The sequence below is a fragment of the Mustelus asterias genome, chromosome 13 (genome assembly GCF_964213995.1).
Source record: "Mustelus asterias chromosome 13, sMusAst1.hap1.1, whole genome shotgun sequence".
NCBI lineage: Eukaryota > Metazoa > Chordata > Chondrichthyes > Carcharhiniformes > Triakidae > Mustelus > Mustelus asterias.
Window position 1 is genome coordinate 50179511 of NC_135813.1, and position 18902 is coordinate 50198412.

The 18902-nt window shown below is 45.1% G+C and overlaps 1 protein-coding gene across 1 annotated transcript in view; it reads left to right on the forward strand.

Annotated features, from left to right (window-relative positions):
• The first annotated feature begins 8111 nt into the window (after window positions 1–8111).
• The window catches only part of ambp (alpha-1-microglobulin/bikunin precursor), a 55798-nt gene continuing 45007 nt past the window's right edge, over window positions 8112–18902 (forward strand). Inside the window, exons 1-3 of the mRNA XM_078226738.1 lie at window positions 8112–8308; window positions 13664–13803; window positions 17503–17582. Of these exons, the coding sequence (XP_078082864.1) occupies window positions 8195–8308; window positions 13664–13803; window positions 17503–17582 (334 nt within the window). The 5' untranslated portion in view covers window positions 8112–8194. The remainder of the gene's footprint in view (window positions 8309–13663; window positions 13804–17502; window positions 17583–18902) is intronic.

An 18902-nucleotide genomic window follows, 5' to 3' on the forward strand; every position in this document is an offset into this window, starting at 1 on the left:
TTGCTTTTCCAAGTCTAGTTTGTTGATCTCAAGGACATGTTTAAAGAGTTGCCCGGTTAATGACACACAGACCTTTGAAGTAAAAAGATTGCAGCAATGTGTGAGGGACTGGAGCAAATTTTCCAATTGCACTTCAGAGTCATGTGCCTGTGATGTCAGGGAGTAGCCTCAGGGGTAAAGGAGCTGCCCTTGTTACTTGTAATTCTATTGCCCCATAAATAATAGCCAAACCTTCATTTTTGATCTGAGTATAGGCTCTCTCAGCGTCTGTTAGTGTTCTTAAAGTAAAAGTGATAGGTCTCTCTACACCATCCTCAAGTTTGTGGGACAATACTGCTCCTATTCTGTAGAGTGAGATGTCACAGGTCAGCACTATTTCTTTTGCAGGACAAAAATGATGTGGCGATGCCAGCGTTGGACTGGGGTGGGCACAGTAAGAAGTCTACAACACCAGGTTAAAGTCCAACAAGTTTATTTGGAATCATGAGCTTTTGGAGCGTTGCTCCTTCATCACGTGATTCATCACCTGGTGTTGTGAGACTTCTAACCAGAATCAAAATGGAGAGGTTTGAAGACTGCAATGTCATTTTAACCCCTCAAATGCTTCCTTTTGATGTTCATTCCTAGTTTAAGTTAATTTACTAGTCATAGGTAGGCTTACATTTACACTGCAATGAAGTAATGGTGAAAATCCCTAGTTGCCACATTCCAGCACCTCTACAGGTACACTGAAGGAGAATTTAGCGTGGCCAATTCACCTAACCTGCACATCTTTGGATTGTGTAAGGAAACCCATGCAAACACAGGGAGAATGTGCAAACTCCACATAGACAGTGACCCAACCTGGGAATCGAACCCGGGTCCCTGGCACTGTGAGGCAGCAGTGCTAACCACTGTGCTACCATGCCACTCCAGTTTGGTATAGGGTACCAATCCTGTTTTGCTGTTTGGTGTATGGTTAGTTTGTAATCTCCACATATCCTGACAGTCCAGTCTGACTTAACAACAGGGCCAATGGGGACAGCCCACTCTGAAAACTGCACAGGATTCCTAAATTCTCCAGCCTCTTGAGCTCAGCTTGTATCTTTTTGTGTAAAGCATGGAGCACTGGACAAGCTCAGTAGAAGCTGGGTGTTGACTCAGGATCAATGTAGATTTTTGTCTTGATACCCTGTATCTTGCCTAGTTGGTTCTGAAATGCCTCTTGCATTTCCTTAATAATTCATCAAAATTATTTTAATTAATGCTGAAGATCTCTAACCAATTAAATCGGATTTGACGGGGGTGATTTTTCCCCTAGAAATGGAGTATCCAGCAGGTAGAAAAACAGGAGACTTTCCAACCCAATGTTTTGGACGATCTTAGTCGGTTAAATTTCTGGCACTATGCTGCAGAGTCCGCCGAGGAATTCAGGCCAGGAGTGGGGGAGGGCTAATTCTACCTGAGAGGCCAGCATCAGCGGGCTGAGAAGGTCACTGCGCATGCACTGGTCTGTCAGTAGGGAGACAGGCGAATGCGCACTGGCCACTCCCGCTCGCCAGCCTCCCCGATGACCTTCCCCCCTCCCCCCCCCCCCCCCAATATCGCTGGCCCTGATAAGCCCCTCACACCCCAAGTGGCCACTGCCCAAGGGGTAAGCCCCCCCCCCCGGGCGGCCTCAATGGCTTCTGTCTCCACCGGCAAGCCATCATGCCTGGTCCCTGTTGCTGGGGACCAACTTTAATTCCTGCTGGTGGGAACCGGGAACCGCCCCAGCAGGGTCAGAAACATTAGTGAACCCGGACGATACCATCCCAGTTTCGCTAATGATATTCAAATGCTCCTCATAACATGGTAATCAGCCTTGCACTGTTTCCCGGCGCGAGACTGATTATGCCAGAAAAAAATAGCCTGAGAAAGTCGCGACCAGCGTCCAGCCGGTATTTCCCAGCCCGTTGCGCTACTTGAGCAGCGGGCCCGGAAAATCGTGCCCGACGGAGCCAATCTCAGCGCATGAGATTTAGCCATTGACCATGATGATAAGTAACTGGACTGATTGATGTTGGTAGGTTACCGACGCTGCTGTGGTATCCAGTATCTTCAAGATTGTCTCCAGACAATACACATCTTTTTAGCCTGTCTTGATGCTCTCTCCACTCACATTGTTTTGTTTCTTAAAGACTTGATTAGTTGTAAGTATTCGCATTCCAACCATTATTCATGTAAATTGAGTCTGTGTCTTTATAAGCTCTGTTTGTGAACAGAATTCCCACTCACCTGAAGAAGGGGCTTAGAGCTCCGAAAGCTTGTGTGGCTTTTGCTACCAAATAAACCTGTTGGACTTTAACCTGGTGTTGTTAAACTTCTTACTGTGTTTACCCCAGTCCAACGCCGGCATCTCCACATCATTCCTCCCACAGTCCAAGGATGTGCAGGCTAGGTTGATTGGCCATTCTAAATTGCCCCTTAGTGTCCCGGGATGCATAGGTTAGAGGGGTTAGTGGGTAAAATATGTAGGGATATATGGTTAGGGCCTGGGTGGGATTGTGGTTGGTGCAGACTCGATGGGCCGAATGGCCTCTTTCTGCACTGTAGGATTGATTCTATGAACATAGAGTTCAAGAGCAATGGCATTGATGAACTTGGAAAAGTCACTAGTTCAGCCTCAGCTGGAGTATTGTGTCCAGTTCTGGGGGCCACACTTTAGGAAGGATGTGAAGGGATCAGAGAGAACAGAAAAGATTCACAGGAGTGGTTCCAGGGATCAGGAAGTTTTTTTAAAAAATTGATTTACGGGATTTGGGCATTGATGGCTAGACCAGCATTTGTTGTCCATCCCCATTTTCCCTTGAGAAAGTGGTGGTGAGCTGCCTTCTTGAACCCTGCACTCTCTGAGGTGTAGGTACACTCTGTTGTGAAGTTGGAATTTGATGTTGGTAAAGATGTAAAAAATTTTAAATATGCTAGAGAAAAAAAACATTGCGGTGTCCAAGCTGGGATTTGTTTCAGTGCTTGGAGGTTTAAAATGCAAAGTACAAAGTACAAGTCCAAGCTGAAACATTTGAATAAAAAGTCAAGCAGTAGTCTTGACAAGACAACCTAATTTTTTAATTTAGCCCAATCAATTTAAAGCAGGCACTCAGCTACCAGGAACCTATAAAGTTTGAATTTGATGGTGTTGACAACATCAGACCAATCCTATTGTAGGAAAATTGATAGGTCATCACAGTTATAAAAGAGAGTGTAGGGGGAAAAACAGGAGAGCAATAGAGGAACTGCCACCTCTCAAGCCCCAAAAGGGAGAGAGCAGCTCTCAACTCTGCCAGCTTCAGCTATCTCTTAAGAGAACGCACCATCTAACTAGCAAAAGATATCAAATCAGAAATAACTTACAGACAGAGGAATCAACAGAGGATATCCAAAAGATTCCAAAAGCCACAAACCTGGTTGTATTTTTGAGTTTGACTGAATTCTATTACTATAAGCGGTTATTGGATAGGCACATGGAGCACACCAGGATGATAGGGAGTGGGATAGCTTGATCTTGGTTTCAGATAAAGCTCGGCACAACGTCGTGGGCCGAAGGGCCTGTTCTGTGCTGTACTGTTCTATGTTCTATATATTTTTTGGTTAATAAATGAGTATTGTATTTATTTGAACAGCATTCCATTAGAATCTTATTTTATTTGGTATGTTACTTGTTTAGTTAAGGTTCCCTGTTAGTTAAATTAAAAAATTGTTAAGTGTTCATTATGAAGTGAGTGTCAGGTATTTCTGTTAGTTACCCACTAAAGATTACTGAAGAACAGTTCACACCATCTCACACACTTTTAACACATTACGAGGTGAGGTATTCCTCTTTGGGGGATTCAGCGTTATTTCTCAAAAGGGGGTCAACCTCCTCATTGTAACAACCCACAGTGCTGTTAAGATGAGAGTTCCAGGATTTTGATTCAGTGAAATTGAAGGAATGGTGATATATTTCCAAGTCAGAATGGTGAGTGGCTTGCAGGGAACCTCCAGGTAATGATATTTCCAGGTATCTGATGCTCTCGTCCTTCTAGATGGTAGTGGTCATGGGTTTGGAAGTCATTGCCTCAGGATCCTTGGTGAGTTCCTGCAGTGCATCTTGTAGATGGTACACACAGCTGTCACTGTTCATCAGTGTTGGAGGAAGTCGTTGGCAGGTAGGATCAAGGAAAACCCTAAAGCTTTCTATAGCTATGTCAGGAGTAAAAGAATGACTAGGGTAAGATTAGGGCCGGTCAAGGACAGTAGTGGGAAGTTGTGCATGGAGTCTGAAAAGATAGGAGGGGCACTAAATGAATATTTTTCGTCGATATTCTCACTGGAGAGGGACAGTGTTGTTGAGGGGAGTACTGAGATGCAGGCTGTTGGACTGGATGGGATTGATGTTCATAAGGAGGAGGTGTTAGCAATTCTGGAAAGGGTAAAAATAGATAAGTCCCCTGGGCCGGATGGGATTTATCCTAGGATTCTCTGGGAGGCTAGAAAGGAGATTGCAGAGCCTTTGGCTTTGATCTTTGTGTCGTCATTGTCTACAGGAACAGTGCCAGAAGACTGGAGGATAGCAAATGTTGTCCCCTTGTTCAAGAAGTGGAGTAGGGACAACCCTGGTAATTATAGACCGGTGAGCCTTACTTCTGTTGTGGGCAAAGTATTGGAAAGGATTATAAGAGATAGGATTTATAATCACCGAGAAAGGAATAATTTGATTAGGGATAGTCAACACGGTTTTGTGAAGGGTAGGTCGTGCCTCACAAACCTTATTGAGTTCTTTGAGAAGGTGACCAAAGAGGTGGATGAGGGTAAAGCGGTTGATGTGGTGTATACAGATTTCAGCAAAGCGTTTGATAAGGTTCCCCATGGTAAGCTTTTGCAGAAAATACGGACACATGGGATTGAGGGTGATTTAGTGGTTTGGGTCAGGAATTGGCGAGCTGTAAGAAAACAGAGGGTGGTGGTTGATGGGAAATATTCATCCTGGAGTTCAGTTACTAGTGGTGTACTGCAAGGATCTGTTTTGGGGCCACTGCTGTTTGTCATTTTTATAAATGACCTGGATGAGGGCGTAGAAGGATGGATTAGTAAATTTGCGGATGACACTAAAGTCGGTGGAGTTGTAGACAGTGCGGAGGGAAGTGGCAGGTTACAGAGGGACATAGATAAGCTGCAGAGCTGGGCTGAGAGGTGGCAAATGGAGTTTAATGCGGAAAAGTGTGAGGTGAAGGAGTAAAGGAATACAGAGTACTGGGCTAATGGTAAGATACTTGGTAGTGTGGATGAACAGAGGGATCTGGGTGTCCATGTGCATAGATCCCTGAAAGTTGGCACCCAGGTTGATAGGGTTTCTTAAGAAGGCGTACGGTGTGTTAGCTTTTATTGGTAGAGGGATTGACTTTCGGAGCCAGGAGGTCATGCTGCAACTGTACAAAACTCTGGTGCGGCCGCATTTGGAGTATTGCGTACAGTTCTGGTGGCCGCATTATAGGAAAGATGTGGAAGTGTTGGAAAGGGTGCAGAGGAGATTTACCAGGATGTTGCCTGGTATGGTGGGAAAATCGTATGAGGAAAGGCTGAGGGGCTTGAGGTTGTTTTCGTGAGAGAGAAGAAGGTTAAGAGGTGACTTAATAGAGGCATACAAGATGATCAGAGGATTAGATAGGGTGGATAGTGAGAACCTTTTTCCTCGGATGGTGACGGCTAGCACGAGGGGACATAGCTTTAAATTGAGGGGTGAGAGATATAGGACAGATGTTAGAGATAGGTTCTTTACTCAGAGAGTAGTAAGGGCATGGAATGCCCTGCCTGCAGCAGTAGTGGACTCGTCAACATTAAGAGCATTCAAATGGTTATTGGATAAACATATGGATGATATTGGAATAGTGTAGATTAGATTGGTTCCACTGGTCGGCGCAACATCGAGGGCTGAAGGGCCTGTACTGTGCTGTAATGTTCTATGTTCTATGAAGTGAATGTTTGTGGAAGGGGTAGCAATCAAGTGGGCTGCTTTGTCTTGGATGGTGTCAAACTTCTTGAGTGTTGTTGGAGCTGCACACAACCAGGCAAGTGGAGAGTGTTCCTTTGCACTCCTGACTTATGCGTTGCAGTTGGTAGACAGGCTTTGGGGAGTCAAGAGGTGAGTTACTTCCCACAGGATTCCTAGCCTTTAACCTGTTCTTAGAGTCATAGTCATAAAGTTGTACAGTGCAGAAAAGGCCATTTGGCCAATCGAATCTGCACCGACAATAACTACCACTAAAGTCATGCTAATCCCATTTTCCAGCACTTGTCCCGTATTCCTAAATATTAAATTTCAAATGCTCATCCAAATACTTCTTAAAGGATGTAAGTTTTCCAGCCTCCACTACTTTCTCAGGCAGTGCATTCCAGATACTCACTACCCTCTGAGAGAATAAATGTTGTCTCAAATCCCTTCTGAATCTCCTGTTCTTGCAGCCACAATATTTATATAACTGGTCTAGTTCAGTTTCTGGTAACCTTCAGGATGTTGACAGTGAGGGATGGAGTGATGGTAACGCCATTGAATGTCAAGGTGCAATGGTTAGATCCTTTCTTGTTGGAGATAGTCATTGCCTGGCACTTGGGTGATGGGAATGCTACTTGCCACTTGTCAGCCCAAGCCTGGATATTGTCCAGATCTTGCTGCATTTGGACATGAAATGCTTCAGTATCTGAGGAGTTGCAAATAGTGCTGGACATTGTGCAGTCATCAGCGAACATGCCTACTTCTGACCTTATGATGGAGGGAAGATCATTGATAAAGCAGCTGAAGATGGTTGGGCCTAGGACACGACCCTGAGGAATTCCTGCAGTGATGTCTTGAAGCTGAGGGTGGCACAGCAGTTAGCGCTGCTGCATCACAGCACTAGGCACCCTGGTTCAATACTGACTTCGGGTCACTGTCTGTGTGGAGTTTGCATGTTCTTCCCGTGGGTTTCCTTCGGGTGCTCCGGTTCCCTCCCACAGTTCAAAGATATGCAGGTTAGGTGGATTGGCCATGGTGAAAAAAAAAATGCCCCTTACTGTTTCAAGATGTGTAGGTTAGATGGATCAGCCATGATGAATGTGTGGGGGAATAAAGCAGGGGAGAGGGCTTGGCTAAAATAATCTGTCAGAGTCAGTTCAGATGCGATGGGCTGAATGTCCTCCTTCTGCACTGAAGGGATTCTATGATTGACCTGCAACAGCTATAATCATTTTCCTTTGTGCCTGGTATGACTCCAACCAGTGGAAAGCTTTCCCCCTCATTCCCATTGACCCCAGTTTTGATCGGGCTGCTTCTTCAAATGCTGCCTTGATGTCAAGGGCAGTCAGTCATCTCACTTCTGGAATTCAGCTCTTTTGATCATGTTTGAACCTAGCTCTAAATAGGATAGGAGCTCTTTGGTTAAAAAGATTGACCGGAGAAGTTGGGATTATGTTCTTTGGAGAAAAGGAGGCCAAGAGCAGGTCAATACTGATAGAGGTATTCAAAATCATGACGGGTTGGGGCAGGGTAGATAGGGAGAAACTGTTCCCACTCATGAAAGGATCAAGAATGAGATGCACACATTTAAGCTAATTTGCAAAAAAACCAAAAGTGGCATGGAGAGAAACTTTTCCACACAGTCCGTAGTTAAGGTCTGGAATACCTGCCTGAGTGTGGGGTGGAGGCAGCTTCAATTGAGCTTTCAAAAGGGAATTATACTGCTACTTGAAGAGGACGAATGTGCAGGGTGATGGGGAGCAGGCGGGGGAATGGCACAAAATAATTTGCTCAGAGAGCCAGTACAGACACAATGGGCCAAAGGACCTCTTTCTCCATCATAAAAATTCAAACATTTTGTGATATTGTGAATTTGAAATTCCCAATTGCTACATTTCATACCAAATAATAAGCAACAAGTGGGTGACACCCACCTAATCCATTGCCGCTCCCCTGCACACTACACACAATGCCTGACTCATCTGAATTCAGATTGTCTGAATTGTCCTCAGGGAATTTGTTCCTCTCTCAGTCATTCCATCAAGCTGTGATTAATGATTAACAAGAAACATTAACAGTGGATATTTGACTAACTCTTGATCTAAATAACCTGGGATTGGGAAAGCTTCAAGCAGACAGCTCCTTGTTGCTCCACATCATCAATCTATTCTGTCATTTTGGAACAGTCCAGAGAGAACAGGGAAAATGAGCTGTGGTGTTGTGCTGCTGTTTGCTGTGCTCTTCCTGCAGACTGGAGCTGCTGTCCCACTGAATGCAACCAACAATGATCAAGTTCAGGAAAACTTTGATTTGAATCAGGTAATTGGTGTCAGATATAATGCAGCGACTCTGGGTTCCTGGGTTTGGGGAGTGTAGGTTTCTTGTCTGTCTCTAATTGCCCTTGAGAAGGTGGTGTGAGCTGCCAACTTGAACCACTGCAGTCTCTGTGATGTACATCCACAGTGCTGTTAGGGAGCGAATTCCAGGATTTTGACCCAGAGACAGTGAAGTAAAGGTTCTAAGTAAGTTCTACTTCTAAGCAAGGATAGTGTGTGATTTGGAGGGGAACTTATAGAGCGTGGTGTTCCTATGCATCTGCTACACTTGTCCTTCTGGGTGGTCAACTGTGTGTTTGGAAGGTGCTGTCAAAGGAAACTTGCCAAGTTGCTGCAGCGCATCATGTAGATGATACAGTGCTACCACTGTGTGTGATTGAAGAAATAATGTTGAGGTGTTGGACAGGGTGTCAGTCAAGTGGGCTGCTTTGTCCTGGATGCTGTCAACCTTCTTGAGTGTTGTTGAAACTGCACTCATCCAGGCAAGTGGGGAGTATTCAGGCTTGTGCCTTTTGGATGGTAGACAGGCTTTGGGGAGTCAAGAGATGAATTACTCGCCACATGATTCCCAGCCTCTGACTGGCTCTTGTCGCCATAGTATTTATATTGCTGCACCAGTTTCTGGTCAATAGTAACTCCCAGAATGTTGACAGTGGGGGATTCAATTATGATAATATCATTGAATGTCAAGATGTGGAGATGCCGACATTGGACTGGGGTGGGTACAGTAAGAAGTCTCACAACACCAGGTTAAAGTCCAACAGATTTATTTGGAATCATGAGCTTTTGGAGCACTGCTCCTTTATCAGGTGAGTGGAGAGGTAAGTTTCACAAACATGGCATATATAGACAGAGACACGATTGCAAGATAATGGTTGGAATGCGAGTCTTTTCAGGTAATCAAGTCTTTACAGGTACAGACAGTGCGAGTGGACAGAAGGATAGTCACAGGTTAAAGAGGTGTGAATTGTCGCAAGCCAGGACACTTAGATACATCAATGACATTTTCTTCCTTTGGACTCATGACGAAGAATCACTGAAACGACTATACAATGATCTCAGCAAGTTCCATCCAGCATCAGACTCGCCATGGACTCACCAGAATCGGTTACATTCCTGGACACGCGCATCTCCATCAAGAACGGTCACCTCAGCACTTCACTCTACCACAAGCCCACGGATAACCTCACAATGCTCCACTTCTCCAGCTTCCACCCTAAACATGTTAAAGAAGCCATCCCCTACGGACAAGCTCTCTGTATACACAGGATCTGCTCAGATAAGGAGGAACGAAACAGACATCTACAGATGCTGAAAGACGACATTGTAAGAACAGGATATGGAGCTCAACTCATCGATCGGCAGTTCCGACGCGCCACAGCGAAAAACCGCACCGACCTCCTCAGAAGACAAACACGGGACATGATTGACAGAGAACCCTTCGTCGTTCAGTACTTCCCCGGAGCGGAGAAACAACGACATCTTCTTTGGAGCCTTCAGTATGTCATCGATGAAGACGAACATCTCAGCAAGGCCATCCCCACATCCCACTACTTGCCTTCAAACATCTGCACAACCCCAAACAGACCATTGTTCGCAGCAAACTACCCAGCCTTCAGGAGAACAATGACCACAACACCACACAACCCTGCCATAGCAACCTCTGCAAGACATGCCGGATCATCGACATGGATACCACCATCTCATGTGAGAACACCATCCATCAGGTACACGGTACATACTCATGCGACTTGGCCAATGTTGTCTACCTGATACACTACAGGAAAGGATGTCCCAGGGCGTGGTACATCGGTGAGACCATACAGACGCTACGACAACAGATGAATGGACACCTTCCTATTGGGGAATGCTTCAGCAGTCACGGGCATTCAGCCTCCGATCTTCGGGTAAGCGTTTTCCAAGGCAGCTTTTAAGACACACGACAATGAAGAATCACCAAGCAGAAACTGATAGCCAAGTTCGGCACACATGAGGGTGGCCTCAACCGGGATCTTGGGTTCATGTCACACATAATCAAGGACCCCCGCCATTTGGCTTGGGCTTGCAAAATCTTACTAACTGTCTTGCTTGAGACAATTCACACCTCTTTAACCTGTGATTATCCCTCTCTCCACTCGCACTGTCTGCACCTGTAAAGACTTGATTACCTGAAAAGACTCGCATTCCAACCATTATCTTGCAATTGTGTCTTTCTCTGTATATTCCGTGTTTGTGAAACCTACCTCTTCACTCACCTGATGAAGGAGCAGTGCTCTGAAAGTTCACGATACCAAATAAACCTGTTGGATTTTACCCTGGTGTTGTGAGACTTCTTATTGAATGTCAAGGGGAGGTGATTAGATTCTCTCTTGTTGGCAATTGGTCATTGTCTGGCAGTTGTGTGGCACAAATGTTATTTGTCACTTATCAGCCCAAACCTGAATGTTGCCCAGGTCTTATAGCATGCATGCACAAACTGCTTCAGTATCTAAGGAATTGGAAGTTGTATTGAACATTAGACTCAGGGACTGTAGCTATTGCAGTAGCCATTGGACCTAACCTTCCTTTCCTCTGCAAAGTGCTTGAATCTGTAATCATCTCCAATATCCATATGCATCTTTTCAGGGATCAGACATCAAATTCTGTTCCAACTTCATTTTCAAGTTTGTTGATTGCATCACTGTAGTGGGTTGCTTCTCAAACAATGATGATTTCTATGATGATTCTATGATGATTCTATGATGATGAGACAGAGTACAGGAAAGAGATAGATAAGCTGGTGAACTGGTGCGATGACAATAATCTCTCCTTCAATGTTAACAAAATGGAAGAGATTGTCATCAAATTCAGGAAGTGGAGTGGAGGACATGCCCCCCTGCCTGCATCAACGGCGATGAAGGGTAAATGGTCAAGAACTTCAAGTTTCAAGGTGTCCAGATCACCAACAACCTGTCCTGGTCCCTCCATGCCAATGCTATAGTTGAGAAAGCCCACCAATGCCTCTACTTTTTCAGGAGGCTATGGAAATTTGGCATGTCTGCTACAACTCTCACCAACTTCTACAGATGCACCACAGAAAGCATCCTTTTCGGATGTATCAGAGCTTGGTAGGGCTCCTGCTCTGACCAAGACCGCAAGAAACTACAAAGGGTTGTGAATGGGCGGCACGGTAGCACAGTGGTTAGCACTGCTGCTTCACAGCTCCAGGGTCCCCGGTTCGATTCCCGGCTCGGGTCACTGTCTGTGTGGAGTTTGCACATTCTCCTCGTGTCTGCGTGGGTTTCCTCCGGGTGCTCCGGTTTCCTCCCACAGCCCAAAGATGTGCGGGTTAGGTTGATTGGCCAGGTTAAAAAATTGCCCCTTAGAGTCCTGGGATATGTAGGTTAGAGGGATTAGCGGGTAAAGTATGTGGGGGTAGGGCCTGGGTGGGATTGTGGTCGGTGCAGACTCGATGGGCCGAATGGCCTCCTTCTGCACTGTAGGGTTTCTATGAATGTAGCCCAGTCCATCACTCAAACCAGCCACCCATCCATTGACTCCATCTGCACTTGCCACTGCCTTGGTAAAGCAATCAGCATAATCAAGGACCCCTCACACTTCGGACATACTCTCTTCCACCTTCTTCCGTTGGGAAAAAGATACAAAAGTCTGAGATCACGTATTACCTGACTCAAGAACAGCTTCTTCCCTGCTGCCATCAGACTTTTGAATGGACCTACCTTATATTAATTTAATCTTTACCTACACTCCAGCTATGACTGTAACACTACATTCTGCACTCTCTCCTTTCCTTCTCCTCTATGTACTCTATGAACGGTATGTTCTGAATAGCGCAAGATATGGAGATGCCTGCATTGGACTAGGGTGGGCACAGTAAGAAGTCTCGCAACACCAGGTTAAGGTCCAACAGGTTTATTTGGTATCATGAGCTTTTGGAATGCTGCTCCAATGATGAAGGAGCAATGCTCTGAAAGCTCGTGATACCAAATAAACCTGTTGGACTTTAACATGGTGCATAGCGCAAGAAGCAATATTTTCACTGTATACCAATACATGCGACAATAATAAATTAGTTCAAGCATGATTCCCTCCAATTAGGTTTCTGCCCCGCCAGTTTTGAAATGGCTCTTCCAATGTCACAATGGCAGTCAATGTGCCTGTGATCAAGAACTATTCTCCCCCCTCATTATCCTCCAGCTGACTGCACCTTTTGACACCTTTGACCTTATCTCCCCCTCCAATGCTGCTTCAATGCCATCCAGCTATTTTTTCATTCGTTCATGGGACATGGGCACTGCTGGCTGGCCAGCATTTATTGCTCATCTCTAGTTGCTCGAGGGCAGTTGAATGTCAACCACATTGCTGTGGCTCTGGATTCACATAGAGACCAGACCAGGTAAGGACGGCAGATTTCCTTTCCTAAACGACATTAGTGAACCAGATGGGTTTTTCCGACAATCGACAGTGGTTTCATTGTCATCAGTAGATTCCCAATTCCAGATATTTTTATTGAATTCAAATTCCACCATCTGCTGTGGTGGGATTCAAACCCGGGTACCCAGAACATTTGCTGAGTTTCTGGATTAATAATCTAGCAATGATACCACTAGGCCATTGCCTCCCCAGCTGGGTGGCATTGCTCTCACCTAGTTCCATTCTCATCTATCTAATCGCAGTCGGAGAATCCTGGGCAACGTCTCAGTCTACAACAGCAACAGAAAATGTTGGAAAATCTCAAAGGGTCTGACAGCATCTAGGAGAGAGAATAGAGCCAATGTTTCGAGTCTGGATGACCCTTTGTCAGAGCTGACAAAGTCAGTCTACCCTCCGGAAGCCTGAGGCCATCCAAAACATTGTTATCTGTGCCCTTACTCGCACCAAGTTCCTTTCACCCATCATTGCTCACTGACATATGCTTGTGGGGAAACAACACCTCACTTTTAAAATTCTCATTCTTGTTTTCAAATCCCTCCATGGTTTTACCCCTCCTCTTTATAATCCAGCTCCACAACCCTCCAAGATATCAACATTCTTGAAATTCCTGCATCTTGAGCATCCCCAATTTAAATTGCTCCACCATTGGTGGCTGTGCATTCAGCTGCCTTGGGCTTAAGCTCAGGAACCCCTTCGGTAACCCACTCTACCTCTCGGCAACACTTTCCTCCTTTAAGATATTCCTTAAATCTCCTCTTTGACCAAGTGTTTTATCATTTGTCTGAACATTTCCTGATGAAGTTCAGGGTCAAACTTTGCTGTATCACACTCCTGGACCATCATGCAACAACACTGGATTCCAGGTTTTCGGAATGTAGCTTTAACTGTTGTTTTTTTTTCTTAGTTTTTGGGCACATGGTATGCACTCGGAGTTTCCTGTGACTGTCCCTGGTTCAAGAAGTATAAGGACAAAATGGCAATTACCAAACTAACCATGTCACAGAGTGAGGATCACAAATTAATCGGTGCATTTCAATATGATCGGTAAGAGCGATTGATTTTCAAACTGACAGCAATTAGCTTTAAAACCTAACCACATTGAGTATGACAGAGGGATATCATAAGTATAAATAAAAACAGCTGGAAAGCAGCATTCTGTGGACAGAATCAGAAGTAAAATTTCAGCTCACTGGTGTTTCATCAGAACTGATGTTACAGTGTGCAGACAGTGGAACTGATACAGTGTGAAGGCCATGGAACTGAAGTTACAGTGGGTACGCTGTGGAACTGTGGAACTGATGTTACAGTGCGTAGGCTGTGGAACTTATGTTAGTGTGTATCCTGTGGAACTGATGTTACAGTGCGCAGCATGTGGAACTGATGTTACAGTGTGGAGCCTGTGGAACTGATGTTAGTGTGCAAACTGTGGAACTGATGTCACAGTGTGTGAGCCTGTGGAACTGATGTTTCAGTGTGTAGCCTGTGGAAATGATGTTTCAGTGTGTAGCCTGTGGAACTGATAGTGTGCAGACTGTGGAACTGATTTTCTGAATGGAGGGCTGTGACAAGTGGCGTTCCTCGCGTTTCTGAATGGAGGGCTGTGACAAGTGGCGTTCCTCAGGGATCAGTGCTGAGACCTTTGCTGTTGTATTATATATAAATGATTTGGAGGAAAAGGAACTGGTGTGATTAGTACGTTTGCGGATGACACAAAGGTTGGTGGATTTGTAGATAGCGATGGGGACCATTAGCGGATACAGCAGGACATAGATCGGTTGGAGACTTGGGTGGAGAGATGGTAGATGGAGTTTAATCTGGACAAATGTGAGGTAATGCATTTTGGAAGGTCTAATACAGATAGGAAATATACAGTAAATGGCAGAACCCTTAAGAGTATTGATAGGCAAAGGGATCTGGGTGTACAGGTACACAGTGGCAGTGCAGGTGGAGAAGGTAGTCAAGAAGGCATACGGCATACTTGCCTTCATCAGCTGGGGCATTGAGTTTAAAAATTGGCAAGTCATGTTGCAGCTTTATAGAACCTTAGTTAGGCCCCACTTAGAATATAGCATTCAATTCTGGTCGCCACATTACCAGAAGGATATAGAGACTTTGGAGAGGGTACAGAAAAGATTTACCAGGATGTTGCCTGGTATGGATGGCATTAGCTATGAGGAGAGGTTGGAGGAACTTGGTTTGTTCTCACTGGAGCGACGGAGGTTGAGGGGAGACCTGATAGAAGTCTGCAAGATTATGAGAGGCATGGACAGAGTGGATAGTCAGAAGCTTTTTCCCAGAGTGGAAGAGTCAATTACTAGGGGGCACAGGTTTAAGGTGCGAGGGGCAAGGTTTAAAGGAGATGTATGAGGCAAGTTTTTTACACAGTGAGTGGTGGGTACCTGGAACTTGCTGCCAGAGGAGGTAGTGGAAGCAGATACAATAGTGACATTTAAGGGGCTTCTTGACAAATGTATGAACAGGATGGGAATAGAGGGATACGTTCCCCAGAAGGGTAGAGAGTTTTAGTTCAGTCGGGCAGCATGGTCGGGGGAGGCTTGGAGGGCTGAAGGGCCTGTACTATGCTGTAATTTTCTTTGTTCTTTGATGTTACAGTGTGTAGCCTGTGGAACTGATGTTACAGTGTGTAGACTGTGGAACTGATGTTACATGTGAAGGTTGTGAAACTGATGTTTTAGTGTATATCCTGTGGAACTGACGTTGTAGTGAGTAGCCTGTGGAACTGAAGTATATTTTATTCATTCGTGGGACATGGACATCGCTGGCCAACATTAATTGCCATCCCTAGTTGCCCTTGAGATGTCGGCGGTGAATTGAGTGGCTTGATAGGTCTTTTCAGAGGGCAGTTGAGGGTCAGCCAATGTCACATGTAGGCCAGAACAGGAAAGGGCGGCCGACTTGCTTCCCTAAAGAATAATGGTAAAACAGATGGCTTTTTCTGACAATCGACAATGGTTCCATAGTCATCAGTAGATTCTTAATTCCAGACATTTATTGACTGAAATTCATGTTCCACCAACTCCATGGCGGGATTCGAACCTGGGTCCCCAGAACTTTAGCTGAGTTTCTGGATTAATAGTCTAATGATAATACTGCTAAGTCATCACTTCTCCATGTTGATCCCCCTGCATGATAGAGACAACACTAGATTGCCCTGCATTACAGATTCATCACCAGCTCTACACGTTCAATTTTCCACCAGATCTCCCATCATTTGGACTCAGTATTGGATCCTCCTGTTTTACAGGATTGCCACCAGATCCCCCTGAGTTACAGACTGAGCAACAGATCCCCCTGCATTAATGAATCATCATCAGAACCGATATGTTACAGGCTCACAACAAGTCCCACCCCCCCCCCACCCCAAACCACCCCCGATCCTACCCCCAACTCAATACCAGATCCCCTGGAATAAGACTCATCACCTGACCTCTCTGCATTGCAAGTCACAACCAGATCTTCCTGTATCTCAGGCTCATGATGTGGAGATGCCAGCGTTGGACTGGGGTGAACACAGTAAGAAGTCTCACAACACCAGGTTAAAGTCCAACAGGTTTATTTGGTAGCAAATACCATAAGCTTTCAGAGCACTGCTCCTTCCGAAAGCTTATGGTATTTGCTACCAAATAAACCTGTTGGACTTTAACCTGGTGTTGTGAGACTTCTTACTCAGGCTCAGAGCCAGATTTCTCGATAGTATAGACTCACCACCAGATCCCCCGCACATTAGAGACTCACAACCAGATTCTTCTACATTATAGATTCACCACCAGATCCCCCACATTACAGACTCACAACCAAATCCTCATTCATTACAGGCTCACCACCAGATCCCCTGTATTACAAACTCAGCACCAGATTCCCGTGTTACAGATTCACCATTAGATCCCACTGTATTACTCAGCACCAGATCCTACTATATTACAGGCTCACCACCAGAACCCATGTGCTACAAGCTCACAAGCATATTCCCTTGAAATACTGACTTGCTACCAGATCATCCAGCATTACAGACTCACCATTAGAACCCCGTGCATTATAGACTCACCACCGGATCCCTTGTGTTACTGGCTAACAACCAGATTCGTCCAATACTACAGGCTCACCAGCAATTCTTCCCACATTTGATTCACCATTAGATCACCCAGCAATATTGACTCCCTTGAATAACAAATTCGCAATCAGATCCTCACATTACAAATTCATCACCAGATCCACGAATATTACAGGCTTGACACCAGATCTTCTCAGATTAGAATCACCAACAGACTCCCTCGCATTACATGCTCACCACCAGATCCCCTGCATCACAAGTTCAAGTTCACCACCAGATCTCCTGACACTGTGAATTCACCATCAGATCCTTCCACATTAGATTCATCACCAGATCTTCCTGCACTACAAAGTCACTACCAGAACCCCTGCATTACCAGCTCACTACCAGATCTCCCTGCATTACAAACTCACCACCTGATCTTCCTATATTTCCAGCTCACCACCAGATCTGCTTGCATTACAAGCCCACTACCTGATCTCCCTGTGTTACAGATTCCCTACCAGATTTCCCTGCATTACAACCGCACTAATGGATCCCCCTCTATTGCAAACTCACCACCAGATCCCTCAGTGCTGCTGACTTACTGCCAGATCCCCTTACTCACTCACTGCTGCCTAAAATTCAGCCAGTTGATTGCAATGTCAATATCTTTGTTATTTTATTATTAGAAATGGAACATGTGTTAACGTGACAGGACAATATGAGATGCGGGATCCTCCCGGACACTTTGCATTTTCCTCTGGTTCAGGTAGGGTGAAACTGACTTAAAATTCTACTCAATTATAATAGATAAAGGAACACATCAGTTGTTAGCAAAGAAGAAACTGGAGTGATGGTCAAAAGCTTATTGACAGAGCTGACAGTAAGGAGGTTCGAAGGAAGGTGGAAAATCAGACAGTCTGAGGGAGAAAGGACTGAGGTGTCTGAGCCATTAGCTCCCTGTATTGGGCTAAAGGAAGCAGGTTACAGAAAAAAGCTGGAGAGAGAGGAACTGGAAAATATCACGCAGGCTGCTGTTGGAGGCTGGAGATGGTTATGGACATAAGAAGGGGCACAGAAAAATTAAAAGGCAAGTGTGATTACTTGAAATGAATCTTTGAAAAACTGGTGGCAATTTAGTTTTGCATGGTGCTGGTGAGAAGTGATTGGAATTTGATGTGGATCAAATAGAGTTCTGAAGAAACTGGGGGCGGCACGGTGGCACTGCTGCCTCACAGCACCAGGTTCCAGGTTCGATACCCGGCTTGGGTCACTGTCTGTGTGGAGTTTGCATGTTCTCCCCGTGCCTGCTTGGGTTTCCTCCGGGTGCTCCGGTTTCATCCCACAGTCTGAAAGATGTGCTGGTTAGGTGCATTGACCCGAACAGGTGCCGGAGTGTGGCGACTTGGGGAATTTCACAGTAATTTCATTGCAGTGTTAATGTAAGCCTCACTTATGACTAATAAAAAAATTTTACTTTCAAAAAAAAAAGTTTGTCGAGGTTGGGATTCTGATCAGGAACGTGCCACTCCAGAGATTTTAACTCAAAACAATATCAGCTGACTCTGCAGTGCTGCACTGTCAGAGGAGCTGTCTTTCAGATCAGAAGTTAAATCAAAATCCGATGTGATCTCTAAGGTGGATGTAAACAATCATTGGGCTCTAATTCGAAGGAGAGCAGGAGAATTCTTCCTGGTGCCCTCTCCAATACTTATTCCTCAATTAACATCAGAAAATCAAAATATCTGCTTATGATCACGTTGTTCTTTATGGATTTGTTGCCGTGTTTTCCAGATTACAACAGTGGAGTAATAGTCATAGAGGTTTATAGCATGGAAACTGGCCCTTCAGCCCAACTTGTCCATGCTGCCCTTTTGTTAACCAATAAGCTAGTTCCAATTCCCAGTGGAATTGGCCCATATCCCTCTATATCCACCTTACCCATGTAACTGTCCAAATGCTTTTTAAAAGACAAAATTGTATCCACCTCGACTACTACATCTGGCAGCTTGTTCCAGACACTCATCATCCTCTGTGTGAAAAAATTGCCCCTCTGGACCTTTTTGTATCACCCCCTCTCATCTTAAAC